Below are 21,218 nucleotides of genomic sequence, written 5' to 3'. Positions count from 1 at the left end.
ATATTTTCAAGCTGTTAGTTTGTATTAAAACGTCCTGCAGACGAGGAACTTAAATCCGTTATAGTGAGGATAAAACTGTGACCTGTCCTTGTCCCTTTTCAGCAATCAACAATTAATTTGGGACATCTTTTAAAAAGCAGTTAAAACTTTCTTGTTTAAACAGGCTTTTTGTTGGATGCTTATTGTCATTGTGTGTTTTATTGTCAGTTATCTTAGTGGCACCTAATTTTTACAGTTATTTTATTGGTTTTCTGTACAGATCTCTGTGGATTTATTTCAGAAACTCTTTCTGTTTTCTGTCTGGACTGTTCCATGAGCTGTTTCATGGTGGTATTGCTTTGTGTGTTTTGGGGGAAATGTTTGTTTTTGATTCAAATTTGTTTTTGATTCATTCTCAATCTGACCAGGTCCTCCAAATGGTTCTGTTTTTGTTCTGAACATTAGTTGTTGCAGCCCAAAGTGCAGGATTAATGAAACCAACTGTTACTGTGGAGGAAAACAGACTGGGATTTTCTCAGCTCATTGAAAACAACTGCAAAGAGGAGTCAGATGTTACAATAACACCAAGTTGACTCTAAAGTTATTAAATTAAACATTATGTGCAACTTTCCCTAAACTAAAACCTAAATCTTTCATTTTCCTCAGTTCTTCTGTTTCTCATGTTTATTACTGACTTGCCCACAAGCTGTTTTGAAGCCTTCAAATAGAGTTAGCACTTAAAGAATATTGCTCAGAAACTTCCCAGTTTGATCAAGCTGCAGGAAACCATCTCAGGATTTCGGGCGGCCGTCCTGCAGATGCTTACCATGAAGTGATTAAATACTGAGCCAGGTTGATGGCGATAGGCGTGCCGGTGATGGTGACGCGACGGTCGCTGCTGCTGTCGATCTGACTGCCGATCTTGATTTGAGCCCCTGACACCTGCCGGATCTCGTTGATTTTGGTGCCCTGGCGTCCGATGATTGATCCAATCAGCTGTGAGGAAGGTTAGACAGAGAAGATAAACAATAAAGGGAAGCTAATGGTGAAATGTGCCCAGTAACAATCTGGGAATCTGTGGATATTCTTCACAGTACTTCAGGTTTTTGGTGGCGTTTACTTTTCGTCTTCTGCCCCTCAGAAGCAGCAGGTCTAACCTGATACACCTGAACTAAAGCAGGAAGAAGTTTGTGATTGTTGGTCCCTGCAGAGAGACTCACAGATGATCAGATTTACCTTCAGACCAAACTAGCAGCTTCATCTGAGTGAGTCCTGCTGCAGGAGAGGAACGTGGAGACCTCCAACACTGAGAGAGATGTACAGTACAGACCAAAAGTTTGGACACACCTTCTCTTTCAAAGAGTTGTCTTTATTTTCATGACTATGAATATTGTAGCTTCACACTGAAGGCATCAAAACTATGAATTAACACATGTGGAATTATATACTGAACAAAAAAGTGTGAAACAACTGAAAATATGTCTTATATTCTAGGTTCTTCAAAGTAGCCACCTTTTGCTGTGATTACTGCTCCACACACTCTTGGTATTCTGTTGATGAGCTTCAAGAGGTAGTCACCTGAAATGATTTTCCAACAGTCTTGAAGGAGTTCCCAGAGGTGCTTAGCACTTGTTGGCCCTTTTGCCTTCACTCTGTGGTCCAGCTCACCCCAAACCATCTGGATTGGGTTCAGGTCCGGTGACTGTGGAGACCAGGTCATCTGGCGCAGCACCCCATCACTCTCCTTCTTGGTCAAATAGCCCTTACACAGCCTGGAGGTGTGTTTGGGGTCATTGTCCTGTTGAAAAATAAATGCTGGTCCAACTAAATGCAAACCGGATGGAATAGCATGCCGCTGCAAGATGCTGTGGTAGCCACGCTGGTTCAGTATGCCTTCAATGTTGAATATATCCCCAACTTTGTCACCAGCAAAGCACCCCCACACCATCACACCTCCTCCTCCATGCTTCATGGTGGGAACCAGGCATGTAGAGTCCATCCGTTCACCTCTTCTGTGCCGCACAAAGACACGGTGGTTGGAACCAATGATCTCAAACTTGGACTCATCAGACCAAAACACAGATTTCCACTGGTCTAATGTCCATTCCTTGTGTTCTTTAGCCCAAACAAGTATCTTCTGCTTGTTGCCTGTCCTCAGCAATGGTTTCCTAGCAGCTATTTTACCATGAAGGCCTGATTCACACAGTCTCCTCTTAACAGTTGTTCTAGAGATGTGTCAGCTGCTAGAACTCTGTGTGGCATTGACCTGTTCTCTAATCTGAGTTGCTGTTAACCTGCGATTTCTGAGGCTGGTGACTCGGATGAACTTATCGTCCGCAGTAGAGGTGACTCTTGGTCTTCCTTTCCTGGGGCGGTCCTCATATGAGCCAGTTTCTTTGTAGCGCTTGATGGTTTTTGCGACTGCACTTGGGGACACTTTCAAAGTTTTCCCAATTGTTCAGACTGACTGACCTTCATTTCTTAAAGTAATGATGGCCACTCGTTTTTCTTTACTTAGCTGCTTTTTTCTTGCTATAATACAAATTCTAACAGTCTATTTAGTAGGACTATCAGCTGTGTACTGTATCCACCTCCTGCACAACACAACTGATGGTCCCAACCCCATTTATAAGGCTTGAAATCTCACTTATTAAACCTGACAGAGCACACCTGTGAAGTGAAAACCATTTCAGGTGACTACTTCTTGAAGCTCGTCAACAGAATACCAAGAGTGTGTGGAGCAGTAATCAAAGCAAAAGGTGGATACTTTGAAGAACCTAGAATATAAGACATATTTTCAGTTGTTTCACACTTTATTGTTCAGTATATAATTCCACATGAGTTAATTCATAGTTTTGATGCCTTCAGTGTGAAGCTACAATATTCATAGTCATGAAAATAAAGACAACTCTTTGAATGAGAAGGTGTGTCCAAACGTTTGGTCTGTACTGTAAGTATGAGGTCAACAGAGAGATAGCAGCTCTTTCAGCCACAGTCAGAACCACAGAGGAGGAGCTGAGATCTGAAGACATCTCGTCTGGGCAACCTGACCTTCAGCATCTGCGGCAGCAGCAGCTTCCTAATAATCCAGAGAGGTTTAGATCTCAGTGTTTGTTCTGAGTTCTGAGAGTTTTAACTCAGAGAACCTCAGCTGGGTTGTTGATGTAGAGACTGGGTCTTGGTGTGTTAGCAGATTATGGCCAAAGGAAGGAAGATGTAGTTTCTGGATTTTGGGAAGTCAGGTCCAGTGAGAAGATGTCACCAGGACCTCTTTTCACTGATGTCACAGGACTAAAGAAGCTTCAGAGGATCAGAATAAATCTGGAGTAGGACAAAGAAAAAACTGTTGTTCTTTGATCTGGATACTAGCCCACACATACAGACCTTCACACACACCTTCACTGACCAGATGTTTCAACTGATTTCCATTAACAGAAAAGTAAAAATCCCACCAGGTAAGAGCTTGTAAGCAGTCAGAAGCTCTGAATTCAGCTCAGGTCTCTGAAGGTCCAACCACAGCATTTCATTCAGGTTGATGTCTGTACTTTGACTAGGCCAAAACAACACCTTAATTCTTTCATTTTGAGACATTTTGTTATAAATGTGCTGCTGTGTTTGGTATCATTGTCCTATTGACGACCCAGCTTGTAGATTACACTTCACCAGGGAGGCTGGGAAATGTGATCCAGTTGTTGAAACAAATTCTCTGCCACTCCACAGGTGTTGCCTTGGTTCTTCATGCAAATGTTATTATGGATGGTCACCGTGATGGCCCAGAGATTTTAAGAGCTTTCAGCATTTCAGGGCAAATCTCATCCACACCTGGAGCGCTGACACCAGGGAGCTTCTGCTAACCTCCACAACTCCTGCCTTACAGACCAAGAGCTTGAGGCATTATTGAAAGTGTATGAAGCAGATTTTTTTCTCTAACACGATGCATCTCTTTTTAATAATCTGTCTAATCTGTAGTAATAACAATCGTAACTAATAATTTGTAGTTCTAGAATCGTGCCGCTCAAGGTGGCAGCAGGTTGGAGTAGCTCTGTTATTTTTGATTCTGATTTATTCTTTTTTGGGAACTCTTCCTCTTGTGGTGGATACAGTTGATGTTTTTTGGACAACTGTCCTCTCTGGTGTCGGATGCTGTGCAGCTTGGAGGATTTTCTTAATACTTTTCTACTTTTGGACATTTGTTATGATGCATTGCCATGGCAACTGGGTTGTTTCTTACATCCGGGAGCAGTTGATTAATATCTCAAAAGCTCAAATAATACTTCAACTACAACCCCAAATTGCTATGAATCAGAAAAAGGCGGACCCAAGATTCAGCCAGACACAGTACTGAAAGTTTAAAAGGTTTATTCAGCCACAGGAAAACATCACACAGGTAACACTCCTCACAGCTTCCAGGAATCACTGAGGCAGAAAGAGGGATTAGTGGCTTGTAGTCTCTCTAGATTTTGCAGGGATCAGAAAAGCCATTAACCTGCTTTTGTCTTGAGTGGAACTTGAAACCCAGAGGGGAAACCTCAGTGGGCGGCAGGCGGTGATCTCCACAGCACAGGTAAGAAGTGACTCCAGGCTGAATAATCTGAGGGCTAGGCTGGCTCAATAATCCAAGGACAGAAACAGGGTCAACGATCGGAACAAGAGGCGTCAAGCAAGGGGCAGGCAGAGGCATAAACCAGATGTAGGAAACAAGGTCGACAACCAAAATCCAAATAGTCCAACAGGGAGCAGGCAGAGGCATAAATCCAAAAGGCAAGGCAAGAACAATGATCAGACAGGAAGGAACGCTGGATATCTACTCACACGATGGCTTTCAAAAATCTGGCACCGTCTGCTTGTCAGAGTCAGTATATATCAGGGAAGACACATGTGCTTGGCATGACATAGATTGCACTACACTGCAGCAGCCACCAGGGGCATCTAATCTGCTGATTGCAGCCAGAGAGACAGGGTAGAGCAGACGTGCCAGAATCATAACACACATCCCTGATGAGTTGAAAAAGAGACGCCATGGATGCAGAGCAGGAGCTAAGAGAAGAGAGAGAAGGAGGAAGTTCAAACCATTTCTTCCGTCGACGATGATGGGCAATGTGAGATCGTTGGGAAACAAGTTGGATGAACTCCAAGCCCTACAAAGGACCCAGCCAGAATACTGGGAATGTAGTATTATGCGTTTCACTGAGACATGGCTGCAGGATCGTATCCCCGACTCCAGCGTCTCTCTGCCAGGCTTTCTGACCATACGAGCAGACAGAGATTTAATGAGGAGCAACAAACAACAGATGGTGTAATCCAGGACATGTTACTGTGAAGTGTCATCTCTGCAGTCCCGATATTGAACTGTTGGCAGTACGTTTTCGTCCATATTATTTACCCAGAGAGTTCACCAGTGTTATTTTGGCAACAGTTTACTTTCCACCTTCCGCTGTTGCTGACACTGCATGTGATGCCATCAGCTCAGTTGTTGCTAAGCTACAGACACAAAACCCCAATGCTTTTGTGGCAATTTCTGGTGATTTTTACCATGCTTCACTCTCTGCTACACTTCCAACGTTTCAACAATTTGTCAGCTGCTCTACCAGAGAAAACAAAATGTTGGATTTGTTTTATGCAAATGTCAAGGACTCATACATCTCTACAGCAAGACCTCCTCTAGGCAAATCAGATCACAATCTTGTTTTTCTCTGCTCGAAATATAAGCCCCTTGTTCAGAGGCAACCTGTAATAAAGAGAACTGTGAGAAAATGGTCACAAGAAGCTGAAGAAGCTCTGCAAGGTTGCTTTGAGGCTACAGACTGGGATGCACTGTGCCAGCCACATGGAGAGGACATCAATGCCATGACTGAGTGTGTAACCGACTATATAAACTTCTGTGTGGATAACATCATCCCCACCAGAACCGTGAAATGCTTCCCCAATAACAAACCTTGGATCACCAGTGACCTGAAGGACCTGCTTAACAAGAAAAAAAGAGCCTTCAGAGAGGGAGACAGAGAATTATTGAGGAGTTTACAGAAGCAACTTAAAGTAAAGATAAGAGACATCAAGGAGGTGTACAAGAAGAAGCTGGAGAGCAAGCTCCAGCAAAACAATATCAGAGATGTGTGGTCAGGGATGAAGAAGATCACAGGCTTCAAGCAGACGGATGATCAGACCGATGGAGGACTGGACAGAGCCAATGAACTGAACACATTCTTCAATAGGTTCAGTTCAGAAAGAAGCTCAGCATCCTCCTCTCCTGGTCACAGCCAAACAGACATCCCACCTTCCTTTGACCCACAGCTTTTTTGTCACACCTCATGTTTTATCTTCCACATCAACCATGGATCCTTTTGCTTCTACATGTTTGCCTTCAACCATATCAGAAGATGCTGATGCGCCCTTTGCCTCCACCTTCCACCTGTGTGTCTAAAGAAGTCAGGTGAAGAGAAAACTGGAGAGATTGAACCAGAATAAGGCTGCAGGTCCAGATCATGTCAGCCCTAGAGTCCTGAAGGCCTGTGCAGAGCAGCTCTGTGGGATTCTGCAGCACCTCTTCAACCTTAGCCTGGACCAGAAGAAAGTTCCAGGTGTTGTGGAAGACCTCCTGTCTTGTTCCGGTACCAAAGAAAACTCACCCATCAGTCCTCAATGACTATAGACCTGTTGCCCTGACATCCCACATCATGAAGGTCCTAGAGAGACTCCTGTTGGCCCACCTGAGTAAGCAAACAATAATCAGGACCTCCTTCAGTTTGCTTATCGCTGTGGAGTTGGAGTTGAAGATGCCATCATACACCTGCTTCAACAAACCCACTGTCATCTGGACAAAGCCAGCAGCACTGTGAGGATCATGTTCTTTGATTTCTCCAGAACATTTAATACAATCCAACCTGATTTGCTTTGTCAGAAACTCCAGAAGACTCAGGTGGAGGCCTCAACAATCTCCTGGATCAAAGACTACCTGACAAACAGACCACAGTTTGTGAGACTGAAGGGTTGTGAGTCTAACCAGGTAGTCAGCAGCACAGGAGCACCACAGGGGACGGTACTCTCACCATTCCTTTTCACTCTGTACACCTCAGACTTCCAGTACAAGACAGACTCCTGTCATCTGCAGAAATACTCGGATGATTCTGGAGTTGTTGGTGGATCAGAGATGGACAAGAAGCTGAGTACAGGAAGGTGGTGGACCTCTTTGTGGCATGGTGTGGAAACAATCATCTCATTTTGAACGTGACTAAAACAAAGGAGATGATTGTAGATTTTAAGAGAAACAGGAATAAGTCAAAAACTATTTCTATCATGGGAGAAGAAGTGGAGGTGGTGGAGGAGTATAAATACCTCGGTGTTCACCTGGACAACAGACTAGAGTGGAGATGCAACTGTGAAGCCATCTATAAGAAGGGACAGAGCAGACTGTACTTCTTGAGGAAGCTTAGGTCCTTTGGTGTTTCCAGCAAGATGCTGCATATCTTCTATAAGTCTGTTGTGGAAAGTCTGATCTCTTCTACCATCATCTGCTGGGGAAGCAGCATCAGAACCAGGGACTTAAAAAAGCTCAACAAGCTGATAAAAAAAGCTGGCTCTGTTCTGGAGACTCCTCTGGAACCTCTGGAGATCATTGTGGAAAGAAGGATTCTTCATAAATGAAGAACATTGTGGAGAACCCTGATCATCCTCTTCATGAGACTGTCCTACAACAACAGAGTGTCTTCAGTCAGAGGCTTCTTCAGATCTGCTGTAAGACGGAGCGCTACAGGAGATCCTTCCTGCCCACAGCCATCAGCATCTACAACGGCTCTTTGAAGAAACCTTCATAATATGAGCTACAACAACATTTAATTTCCCTTTGGGATTAATAAAGTATTTTTGAATTGAATTGAATTTCACAGTTCAAACCAGCAAGCTGCAGAGGACTGTTAGTGCAACCTACTGTGTGACTATAAATGTGTGTGGTACTACAATGGCGTTGTGGGAGACAAATTTGTACCAGGTCACAATCATTAAATGATCTTCCAGTTGCTGTTAAACCTCCAATGCAAGCCTCATTGACTTATAATTGACCTCCAGAGAGTTCTTACCAGCAGAGACACATTCTACAGGGTTTGCAGGAGGAAGCTTATTACAGCTAGGGATACAGGTGAGAAGATGTAGTCACCATGCAGGGGTAGAAAATTAGTGACAGGATGCTGTAAGATGAGCATGTTCATTGTGATCTATAAACGGAGAAAGCTTTAAACTCTCGCTGTTATTAGCAGATGTTTAAAGCTACATGTGACCTTCTGGAGCCATCAGGGTGTGCTTCATGCACTCAGATGAAAACTACTACTACTGTCACAGGCGAACAAGAGGAGGACGTTCATGTTTTACATATTTTCTTGTATTTTTTGTACCGCAGCAGAAAATCAGAAGCCAAAGATTCAATTTGAAGCACTCCACACCAAAGTAATGCAATAATGGGTGGTAGCTTAGATTCAGTCTGATCCAAGATGTAAGATGAGACAGGCTGGTTCTGTTTTTAATGCCAATAGCTGTGTATCGGAAGACTGGTTAATTGCAGCAATACCTCCTCCTGAGCAAGCATGTGGTGAGATAGGAAAGACTCCCTACTCCTTCCCAACTAAATACCTTGTTTGAACTTGAAGGTTTTCTCTCAAGGATTGTTTTCACCATAACGAAAATATAATTTCAATTCAGTTTTAGTTCAGTTTATTTATATAGCGCCAATTCACAACACATGTCGTCTCGAGGCACTTCACAAAAGTCAGGTTCATACATTCCAATAATACTAATTATCAAACAGTGCAGTCAGATTCAGTTATTTATTCAAATTGGATAAAAAGTTTTTCTATCTAAGGAAACCCAGCAGATTGCATCCAGTCAGTAACTTGCAGCATTCACTCCTCCTGGATGAGCATGTAGCGACAGTGGACAGTCACTGGTGTTGACTTTGCAGCAATCCCTCATACTGAGCATGCATGTAGAGACAGTGGAGAGGAAAAACTCCCTTTTAACAGGAAGAAACCTCCAGCAGAACCAGAACCAGGCTCGGTGTGAGCGGCCATCTGCCACGACCGACTGGGGGTTTGAGAGAACAGAGACACAAAAAGAACACAGAAGCACTAGGAGTACTTTCTATGGGAAGGAAAAGTAAAACATTAATGGTTTTAGCTAGAGAAAGACAACTAAGCAGATGAACTCTGAGCCAGTTTTCAAGTCTAGAGGATGAAAGAAAGCACATAGAGACAGTGACAGTTGTATAAATTCACATTTTCACATTTTGATGAGTAAATAAAAAATACAACTTTAATCACATTTTGAGCCAGATGGTAAAAACACTTATTCCTACCATACATAGTATGAAAAATGACATAGCTGGAGGACAGAGACTACTTTGCAGCCTGATAAAAGAAATAGCTGGGAGGTTTTCCATTAAAACATGTTTATTGTTGGTTTGTTGGAAATCTGCCGACGTGTTGTTGATGTCGGGTTTTGGGAGAACATTAAAGAATAGTTTCCTGGAACTGATCAGTATCTGGCTGATGCCGAAATAGGATCCCTCTGCTTCAGGGTCGATTCTGGTTCTGGGTAAGACAGGCTCCCTATCCTAACATCTCTCCTTAAAGAGATGTTTGTTCTTTCTGTCTAGTTGTGACAAATATTTTCTATGTAGAACCATTTAGAACCTTGACCCAGTCCAGAACAACAGTAAATTCCTGACTGGGATTTAAGTGTACCATTAACTTCCTACTCTCGTTTTTTACGAAACATCACACACGGCTCCCCCTGCTGGTATTAAAATAAAAACCACTGTTGATGAAACTGATCGAGTCAAATCATTGGTTCAGCTTTAGCTTCAAATAAACCAGCTCAAAGACAGAATCACCTCCACCCTGAAACGCACGGGGGAAGCAAAGCTGAGACTTTAGCACTTTGTGCTTTGTCGACTGTTCTGGAGATCAGAGGGCTGTGCAGGATGTTGTCTCCTCTGTGTAAGAGCTGCAGGGTAAAATCAGCCAGAAGCTGAGGAGCAGAGGAGGCAGAGGGCGGGGCAACAGCTATTTCTGGGTGATTCCCTGCTGCCCCTGTAATTTGGAAAGGTTTACTGAAGGAGAAAGAGGCAGAGGGCTTCTGTTAAACCACTAACTGGGAGCTATAGGATGTCATTAAGCTGCTCTGCTTGGCCCTGCTCAGTGACTCACAAACAAACATATCACACACTTTCATGCACAGGAGCTTAAAGCTCTCTTTGCTTCGAGTTACTCTACGCTAGAGAAATTTTCACACATGTAAGCAGGTCTGCATTTTGGATGTGTTTCACCACTGGAACTGATGCTGAAATGATCCTTTAAAGGAAGAGAAACCTGAAGAGGAAGAGATTATCCCTTCAGGGTGAGGAGGTTGTGGAAACAGGACGTCACAACAGTTACACATGCATCTGTGCAGGAATGCATGCTGCTTTGCTGCAGTCCATGCAAATATTACCTGCCCTCCTCCAGGGATTTTCAGTTCAGGTGGAGAACAAACTACTAAACGAGACTGACGATAATTTCTTTTAAATTATCAGTATTAAAACTTTTGAAAACAGAGTGATGCAAATAAAAGACCGGACTGATGTACAGACACACCCAAGGTCCCTGTCTGGATTGGGTAACTGGTACCTTCTGATGTGTCTGGTTGTCTTCAGGTACAAAATAGCTCCAACATCAGTCCACTGTGACATCATGCAAGCCCACACTGGGACCGTTTCTATACCTCTACTAATTTGTCACAAAAGTAGTTTTAAGATGTGTTTAGTCTAGAAGGTAGAGCTCAGAACTGTATGCAGTCAGTTCATCAAGAATGTGCAAACGTTTAGATTTGATTCTAACTTTTCCTGCTTTTGGATCCTGAGCAACGTAAAGAATAATTGAAGGAATTAATCAACTGTATAACTCTAAAGCTGCTCATCTAATAGTATTTATCAGTTGAGAAAATATAAGCAAATAGTCTAATTAATCATGCTTCACTGGTAACAGAAGTCTTAAATGTATAAGTGGTAAATTAGGTAGTACTGGCATTCCTTCCCATCTATTTATCTATATTTGATATTTATACACTTAGCATATTTTTCACATTTTATTATCCATTATAAATGTGAAATTATTTACATTATATGGTCTGCATGTGGACCCAGCTCTGTTCTTCTGGGTGCTGAACTGTTTTATCAGGGAATTATACATTTATATTGAAGCTTTCTGACAAACAAAGAGCAAATGTTTGAAACCACATGTTGGTCTAACTGTTTATTACCAACTGTTTGTGGTATTTTATTTTAACTCCAGTAACTTATGGGATAGATTCACTTTTAAAAACTGCTGTGATGATGGAGCTGGACTATGGTGAAAACATCTGAACCAAAGAAGCATTAAAAACCCACACAGTACTGATGGATGGACAGATGGATGGATGAACAGACGGATGGATGGACGGATGGATGAACAGATGGATGGATGGATGGATGGATGAACAGATGGATGGATGAACGGATGGATGGATGGATGGATGAACGGATGGATGGATGAACGGATGGATGGAAGAACGGATGGATGGATGAACGGATGGATGGATGAACGGATGGATAGACGGATGGATGGATGGACGGATGGATGGATGGATGAACGGATGGATGGATGAACGGATGGATGGATGAACAGATGGATGGATGAACGGATGGATAGACGGATGGATGGATGGATGAACAGATGGATGGATGAACGGATGGATGGATGAACAGATGGATGGATGAATGGACGGATGGATGGATGGATGAACAGATGGATGGATGAATGGACGGATGGACGGATGGATGAACAGATGGATGGATAGACGGATGGATGGATGGACGGATGGATGGTTGGATGAACGGATGGATGGATGAACGGATGGATGGAAGAACGGATGGATGGATGAACGGATGGATGGATGAACGGATGGATAGATGGATGGATGAATGGACGGATGGATGGATGGATGAACAGATGGATGGATGAATGGACGGATGGATGAACAGATGGATGGATGAACGGATGGATGGATGAACGGATGGATGGATGAACGGATGGATGGATGGATGAACGGATGGATGGAAGAACGGATGGATGGATGAACGGATGGATGGATGAACGGATGGATGGATGAACGGATGGATGGATGAACGGATGGATGGATGAACGGATGGATGGAAGAACGGATGGATGGATGAACGGATGGATGGATGAACGGATGGATGGATGAACGGATGGATGGATGAACGGATGGATGGATGGATGAACGGATGGATGGAAGAACGGATGGATGGATGAACGGATGGATGGATGAATGGATGGATGGACGGATGGATTAAAAGTGATGGGTTTATTCATGTCTTTAGGACAACCAGGATCTGCTGGTTGGAACATTGATTGTTTGATCATCCTCAGTGGGATCGCCTCTGTAGGAGCAGGAGTTTACCTTGCTGCTCTGAAGCATACAGATGTGTGTGATTATGTAAACACCATGCCAAGATGGAAAGACATCAGGAATAAGAGAAGCATCAATGCATCAATCTGGGAAGGTTTAGGACTCCCAGAAAAACTGATCCTCTGCTTCAGTGATTGTGAAGCTGAGGAAGAAGTTTGTTTAGGTTGCATTTGGATTTTACTCACATCGTTTGGAATGAGGAGCTCCTGAGACGTAGTTTGGGAATTTGCTTCCACTGCTTCTGGGAAAGAGAAAAAGACGAATCATTGCAGCAGAATGAAAACCCTCCAGAACAGCAGTGGTTCTGGAATCAAAGCAGAAAAACCAAAATGGCTTCTTCTCATTAATCAGGACACATCCTAGCTTTACCATGGAGCCGTTATTAAAACAGCAAGTCTGTCTTCAACTTTATCAGTGTCACCATAGTTGGTTCTGGGCAGGAAAACCGCCTCAAAGACCTGATTTAAGGTTAGAAATCTGCTCTGCAACAGTGAGCTACAACAAAATCTTTTTCTTCTCACATGATATTTCATGAAAATGTCATGTAAAGACCATGGAGGCAGTATTTTTTGTTGTTTTAGGGATTTATGGAACTAGAAAATAGTATAGTTACTGTTTTCCACTGTTTTCTTTCTTTCTCATCATGTTTTGATTTGTTCCATCTTTCTTTTGCCTTCATTTGTTCCAGTTTTCCTCTCTGCATGATTTTATGACTCATCTGTTCTGTCACATGTATGACTTCTAGCCCAGTTCCTCAGAAACAGCTTGCAGCCTCACTGATGTGGACAGAAACCTGAAGCGAACGGCTGACAGGAGAGAGCAGCTCGACAGTCGGACCGTTGGCCCAGCTGGAGGCCTCTGATCAAAGCTCTCACACACAGATTAGCATTCAGAGCGCGGCTCTGAAATAAAGATTACACAACAGTGAAATTATTCTTCAACGGAGAGGATGAGAGGAACACGAAGGACTGAGATGAACTCTTTGCATCTAAAGAAAACTTTTGCTTGTTAACGATCAAACTAGACGTCAGAGAAGCTGTTTCTGTAAATGGGGAAAACGTTTCTGTGGAAAAACGATTTCAAAAAATGCAAAAGACACACTAAAACTAATTAAAAACCCAGTCTGTACTAAAATGATTCTTTTTGGGGGGGTTTTATGCCACTGTGGCACCATCGGATCTATCACATCTTTGCAGCTTCTGCCAGGAGCTAAACAGCAGATCACAGGACTCCAGCTAGGGTTAACCTAAGATGAGAGCAGCTTTATGACACCAGATACTACAGATCTCTGAACATGAGCAGAGCTGCTGGTTTAAGTTTTTTTTTCAGTTGATATTTTTTTATTTTTTGCCCCAAATGAAACATTTGCTTTAGCGTCACCTGCTGACAGAGAGTTTCCTTTAAAACGGCTCATGATGGAAAAGAATCAGTGGGTGCATAATGACATAAAACACTGAATAAAAGCACATATTATATAAATAAAAATGTTCATTGTGTGTGCATACATACCCGGCAGGACTGTGGCTGACTGACTGATGGACGCCAGGCCTTGTTGCTGCATCGACAGCTGCTGCAGTTTCACCAACTGAAAGAGAAACGAAGAACAGAAGCCCTGTGAGATGATCAACCTGAAAGAGAAAACTCTTCCAGAAGATGCAATAAAACAAACTGATTTTACCTCTGAATGTGGAATGCTGTAGTGGCTCTGAACTGCATATGTCTGAAACAGAAGGAATAGAAACCAAAGTCACCGTTTCTTTCCTACCGACTGTTGTTGGGACCATACAGCCATGGATTTCAACTAAAACTCTGGTACGGACATTCCTGGAACTTTTCAAAATAAAGTGCATTAACCTTCTTCCGGCACAGCCTGAAAAGGGGATAACTGCGGACTTCCTGTGGCGCCATTACCCAAATAAAAGCACAACTCCGAAGGGGGAAGGGGGGTAGCAGAGGACGTCCCAGTGATGCCACTGCCTGTATAAGACCCCCACCCTTCCCACATATCGCTCTCTTCCACGCGGCCTTCCAGAGGTACCGGATAGGAGAGGAAAGCGCGCTGATGTCTTTTGCTGGCAAAAAGACATAAATTCAACTGGATCCAAAGCCATATGATCATCGATCATATGCAAAGTTAAGTAGAATGAAATACTGTCTGTGTATCTGGTATTTTCATTCATGAACGGGGAAATTAAGGTGTAAGAGTTGCTTACATTTTCTCTTCGAGGCCCCACAGAAGCAAAACTGTGTCGAGGAGAAGCTGTTTCTACAAGCCGAGTCTGAAGGAAGTTACTACGGCCTGCACAACCGTGTTACGGTAACGAACAGCTGGGCAGCGGACAGGCCGAGCCGCCAGCTCTCCGGAGCTAACTCTTTTGTTCAGAGAGCGAACACAGAGGTTAGCTACCGAGCCAACCGCTCGTTGACTGGATACCTTCTTCAAACTTCGCCCTTGGACAACATTCCCTCAACATGGTCAGAGGTTAGGTTTGGGCAGATTAACAGATAAGTTTAGGATGAAATGATCTAAACGTTTTCATGTTATGAAGTTTTGTTTTGTGAAACCTGGCGATCTTTAGTTCTAGTAGGCTAGCTACAACACGCGCCGGTTCTGTGTTCTTTGTATGTTTTAAAGTTAAGATAAACTTTATTTAAAGGGTGGTTTTAACCAGAAGATTGCTCATAACGCTCCATCCGCGCTTATGCATTTTAACCCTTTTATTAACCTGGTATTTTAAAGATATGTGTTGATTCTGGTGCTAAACTATTAGCTTCTTGCTTTCTTAACTGCTAACAGTAAGAACACGTGTGCTAACATTAAGGCTAGTCAACAGAAAGGTTGTTAGTTTTCAAGCTAGTGAATAATAGTCCCTGAACATCATTTTACTAAAAACATTATTTTATTAAAATAATATTTAATCTGATCTTGCATTGTGAATGGTTGTCTAAACGTTTGCTGATTATTGTCTAAGTTAGTTCCAAGACTAACTTAACTTCATTTCCAGATTCTTCAAGATAATCCTTGGTTCTCAAACATAAACATTGCATGGTAATGTTGCATCACTCTTTTGGTCATAATTATCAATCATCTTTAATCAACTAGTTTATATTGTACATAGTCCATTAGTCTTCATTATTCTTTAATTCTGCTTGGTAGTTTAGTTGGATTGTTTTAGCAAAGTAAAGAGTTTGTTGATTGAAATATGTTTGACTTTGAGTTGACTTATTTTTGTTAATAAATTCTTGTATTTTAAGAAATTGTGTGAATTTATTCCATATATGTGCAGAGTTTATGCTGTTCAATAATGTCAGAGCTCGTCTCACACCTTTCTATTTTGTCCTAATACCATCGCCTTACTGGGCTGGTATTCACAGGACAATCCTTAACGGACCCAAATATTATTTGATCAAATATTAATATTAAACAATATTCTCAGATTCATAATCACAACACTGTTCACATGTCAACTCGGGACAATTTCAACTTCACAAGCGGCAGGAAGCACATTTTACCCAACATTTCGTTTGAGTGAAGGAAAGCTGAGCAGAAATTTGTCGAGCTAACTACATCACAGCTCAGATGGTGGCGATGGAGTAATACATTCACTACAAACATGCAATAAAAAAAGGTAATATACAAGTATATAAGTATGATAATCAGGCAGAAACACAAAGTACCAAAGGTTACCAAATGAGCTGCAACTGGTTGGACTTAGAGGTTCTCTCTGAAGGAGAATCAGCTAGGACCAGACCATTCTGGTTCTGGTTTTATTTGCTGGATCGGAGGAGCAGAATCTTCTGGGTAAATCTGACTGTTAACCTGCTCACCTTTGGACCACAGCAATGAAAACGTGGAACTCTGAACAAAATGTCTGATAAGTTCTGGAATAACGTGAACTCACTGCCTCATCTTCCTGCTGTAGAGTTTCAGCTGAATCTATAGATGCTGTTTGAGACTTCATTTATGAACTGTCCTTTTTAATAAACCTTATAGTTAGAGTGACTTAGGTTATCCTGAGCTATCTCTGTAAGGTAAGGTAAGTTTATTTATAAAGCGCTTTTCAGTAACAAGACACTCAAAGCGCTGTACATACAATCACAAAGAAAATAAACAGATACAGACACAGAAAAACAAATCAAATGATACTACAATCCTTCTGAGAAATCTAATAGTCTCATCATTCCACTGAATTATAACTAGTGAAGCTGAGTCACTGGTACAAAACAGCTTTAATCCACATTTTCAGGTGCTAATAATATATTGCTTTTACTGGTACTGAGGTTGAACTAAGTAATAACAGTTCATTGTAGTCTAACTAAGAAAGCTGGGTCATTGGTGTAAGAGCAGCTGAAGTCCAAATTACGAATAATATTTGGTTTTTGCTGGTAATCCTTCTGAGAAATCTGAAAATCTATGAAAAGTACACACACAGACACGCACACAGACAGTGTGGCTAAATGTGGCTGCTGCATTCAGAGCTGTCTGTGTGATGTCTTTTTTAAACCTGCTGTGCTGGTCCACCTGTCCTCTCCGTGTCTCAGAGGACAATCATGTCTGACATGGATCTGACTTTCTATGGGAGAACCTTAAGTCATGTAAACTTCATGAATAACTGGATCATTCAGTTTGTCTCCCAGTTAGTCTCAGACATAAAGGAAATTAATTTTCTGCTGGAGCAAATCAGGGATGTTTACAGCATCAATTTAAACTTCTACCCTGTTGGATGAAGTTCTGACAGAAACTGACTCCAGTACACCCTGATGAGTAGTCAATGCCTGTGATGACACCAGGCAGATATGTTAAAGCATCAAAATAAGGTAGTTGGTTAATTATGGACTGAGGCACCAGTAGGAGGTGCTGCACGGTCACCTTTAGGGACTATCTGCTGTCACGGTGCTGTTCATGGTTAAAGTGTTGCAAAGAGTGGAATGATAAATCTGGACCAGGTGGGAGTCTCTTATCTGGCAGCTGAGGAACTGAAGAATCTTTCTGTCCTGCCCATGAGTGGGAGCATGAAATGGATCAGAGCTTAATCTGCTTTAATGATGGCGTTGCTCTGGTCTGTCATAGTGAAGAAAGAGCCGAGCAGAAAGGGAAAGTTCTTGGTCCATTTATGTTCCAACCACTCAGCTATGGACATGAAATATGAATCCTAAAACAAGGTGATTCTAGATACAAGTGCTGAAATGGCCGGGTGGGTTCTGCCTTAGAGAAAAGGTGAGGAATGGTAAGAGTAGAACTGCTGATCTACAACCAAAGGCCTGAGCTGATTTGGTTCTGGTATCTGATCAGGATCAGCAAAGGTTCTAATAAATATTCTGAATCCAGAACACGAGAGGCCCTGAAAGCAAAACCTTCACACTTGTTTCTGAGGATATTAATCAGCAGATACAGAAACATGAGGACAGTTCTTCTTCGCACCTTTTTAATAACATCTGATTTACACTAGTTAATCAGAAGAGGTAATATTTATTGATAAATGACTGTTTTATCTGTGGTGTTGAGTGGTCTGTGTCCATCTGTAGCGACTCTGGAACCAGGAGCTTCAGCAGCTCCTGGAACCGTGCTCAGATAATACTGAGCTGGACGATGAAGAATAAAATGCAGAGGAGGAATTTGTTCATTTTTAATGAAGACATGAACTGCAGCAGAGGAAAAGCTTCAGATCATTTCTGAGAAATGATTTGAGGATGCAGATGATGCAGCAGAGTTTAGGTGAGAAACATCTGACCTACAAACTGAATTTATTTAAGAATGTTTATTTCTGTAGAACAAATTTTAGAATAGGACACGTGACAAGCAAATAGGATTTGTGACGAGGTGAGATGATTTCATGTTGACCCTAAAAAGCAGAGCAGAGGTAAAACACCACAACATGAAGAAGATTCTGAACCATTTTAATAAAACAAACTTTCTCTGGTGGATAAATAAAGAAACTGTGAGGCTGTGGAGGAAAATATGATAGAAATGTTTGCCAAGAAGCTGCAGAAACAACAGAATAACTATGAACCGGTCACCATATAGTAAACTAAATGGCTCCTGATCCCTGGTGGTTCCACTCTGATCCAACATGAAATTCAGATGATGTTCCTGCAGAACATTGTAAGAAGCTTGTTGGTGCTGTGGTCATAATGAACAAGTGATGTGCCGCCTTCTTATGGGTTTGGGTTACAAGGAGCTGCAGAGTCTGGTCTCAGACCGCTTTATCAGAATCTAGTAGTTAGATTGTGGTCCCACTGTGGGTTCCTATGAGGCCGAGTGGTCAAATCAAGGAATTGTTGAGATTTTATTTCTAGTTAAAATTTGTACATCTTTGAGTTTTTTAATCTACCAGGTCATGAGAAGTTCCTTCAGTGAACTAATTACACAACAGAAACCTCAGTACTAAACCACCTTTAACTGCTTCTTAAAGACATTAAAAAACTACATATATCTATATTTCTTCTAGTCCTAAATATGTTCTGAATATTCCCACATTCCACTGTCTGTGAACGCTTCTTGAGTTACGTGTCTCATGTAGTATTTTCTTTTTTCACGCAAGTCACCTGATCGCCACGGAGCGCGTGTACAAGTTGCACTTTCTCTCAGTCTTTATGAGTAAACAAGGATACAATTCAAACAAAGCAAAAATAAGCAGCTTTCAAGACATCACATCAATGGGTAGAAAAACCAAATATACACACCAGGACATACTGGAACATAAGTGGGGAATAACAAGTGTGGCTGGAGCAAAAGGCTGGGAAAAATAAGAAATAACAATATAGTGTTTAAAGCTAAATCTACAGCTTATTTGCCTTTTAGAAACATCGCTGGATCATCCACAAACTGACTTATTCTGAATTATTTGTCAAAAAAGATAATGTCAATGAAATCAGGGTTACTATTAATAAGTAAAGTGAGGGTCTGAGTGGTCCCTGACGTTTACCACGTGACACGATAAACCTGGGAGTTATACCAGGATTCAATGATGGTGAGCTATAGAAATGATTATAAAACATCCCAATGATTTTACAACATTTTTTCCAAATCCAAGAAGTTCTAATATTTAGAATAGAAGCATGTGTTCAATGGTGTCAAATGCCTCATAAAAGTCAAGGAAAAAAATCAAGACATCTGTTTTAATCTAATAAAGCATATGAAGAATTAGTCCAGTGTGGTTCTGGATGCTTCTACCTTTTATAAAGACTGACTGCCATTCATCCTTCTTCAATCCATTTGCATAAACGTGCTAATAATTTATAATCATTGCATAGTATAGTGATAGATCTGTAATTATCTAATGAAAGGTGATCTTTATTTGGTTTAGGGATTAAGATTATAGGCTCATGTTTCATTGTGGGAGAGACTTTCACTAGAACATCAGTCTAAGAGACATTATGAGCCATGCATCGTATGTCATTCCAAGAGGAGGAGAAGAATTCAATGATTTTTCCAGGTGATTTTCCAACATTTGCTGGACAGATATGTCATGTTCTTCAATTTGTAACTCTTCCTCCATTAGTTGTTTGAAATATTCATCAAGGACCTTTTTTCACATCAGAGATTTTGTCTAAGAAGGTACAACAGTCAACCAAATAAAGATTTTCCATAATCTTCCGATGATACACATATTATTAATATCCCAAATTAAATTTCTTTGCTTTATTTTCTTGATATTGGATTGTTTTCTTCTCTTCTCGATAGCCATATCTTTCATTTTAAATCCAAATCATTCCCATTTACTGGATGATGACATAGCCAAACCTTCTCTGTCCTGAAATAAGTTTTTGACCTCTATAAATTTGTGTCATTTAAGAGAGTCTAGTTAAAGTTCCAGATGGTACTGAGCTTTGGCCCAGATCCATCCAGTAATAAAACCAGAGAAACTGGGCAACGGTCAGTGAGGACAAATGCTGAGATTTCAGTCACAAACTCTATTAATCATACTAACAGATATTAGCTAATAATCCAGTCTAGAACACTTTGGATGGGATTTTTCATTCTCTAATAGTTCAGATATTGTTTCATCAAAATGCTGCTGTTGTATTCTGGTTGGACATGAGGGATTGCTGCAACGTTGTCTGAATAATAAATTGAACTTGAGTGTATTGTTTAATAATTAGGATCTAATTGGAATGGATGGATATGACTTTGAATCTGTCTGTATGACTGGACTGAACTGACAATCAAATTATCACATTTTTAGATTAAATTTGCTGCGATTTACTGCTATGTAAATAAACAAAGGAAAATAAACTGACGTAACGTATTTCACCTGGTTCAGTAGATATTGCAATATATTTTAGGCTAGAAACACTGTAGTGTTCAGTATCTCCATCTGAGGCCCTGCAGGTGAACACCCACCTGCCCCGAGTCAGTGGGCGGATCCAAACACCTGGTTAAAAAGCGGATTTAAAGGGGACATATGATGCAAAATCCACTTTTTTAGCCCTTAAATATATGTTGTTGTGTACTTGGAGTCTGTAGGAGTGCCGAAAAGTTGAATTTAGTCTCTCCAGGTGAGTCTCTCAACAGATATCTTTATATTTTGTTTGGGTCGTATTTTTCAGTCTGTCCGGTTTTCTCTATCATCTGTTACATTTTTCCAACTATTACGTTGCAGTATGTGTTGTGGAACAGCTAAACAAGGTCATGGACTTCCGGCTGATCAATGTCGTGTATCCGCCATTTTTATTTCTTACTGTGATTTTGTAGTCCAAGCTCAACTATGCCTACGATGAAAGAGGATATGTTTGGTTGGGTTGTT

The 21,218-nt window shown here is 41.4% G+C and overlaps 1 protein-coding gene across 3 annotated transcripts in view; it reads right to left on the bottom strand.

Moving 5' to 3' along the window:
• pcbp4 (poly(rC) binding protein 4) overlaps positions 1 to 21,218 on the bottom strand; it is a 149,457-nt gene that overhangs the window by 5,889 nt on the left and 122,350 nt on the right. For 2 of the 3 annotated variants that reach the window (XM_047347812.1, XM_047347813.1), the window contains exons 11-14: positions 14,150 to 14,191; positions 13,981 to 14,056; positions 12,657 to 12,712; positions 806 to 975 (exon numbers count right to left, since the gene is read on the bottom strand). In XM_047347812.1, coding sequence (XP_047203768.1) covers positions 806 to 975; positions 12,657 to 12,712; positions 13,981 to 14,056; positions 14,150 to 14,191 — 344 coding nt within the window. The remainder of the gene's footprint in view (positions 1 to 805; positions 976 to 12,656; positions 12,713 to 13,980; positions 14,057 to 14,149; positions 14,192 to 21,218) is intronic. The other variant, XM_047347814.1, reaches the window with a different exon arrangement.

This window comes from Girardinichthys multiradiatus, chromosome 20, assembly GCF_021462225.1.
Source record: "Girardinichthys multiradiatus isolate DD_20200921_A chromosome 20, DD_fGirMul_XY1, whole genome shotgun sequence".
NCBI classification, from domain to species: Eukaryota; Metazoa; Chordata; class Actinopteri; order Cyprinodontiformes; family Goodeidae; genus Girardinichthys; species Girardinichthys multiradiatus.
This window is presented reverse-complemented; position numbering and strand designations above follow the sequence as displayed.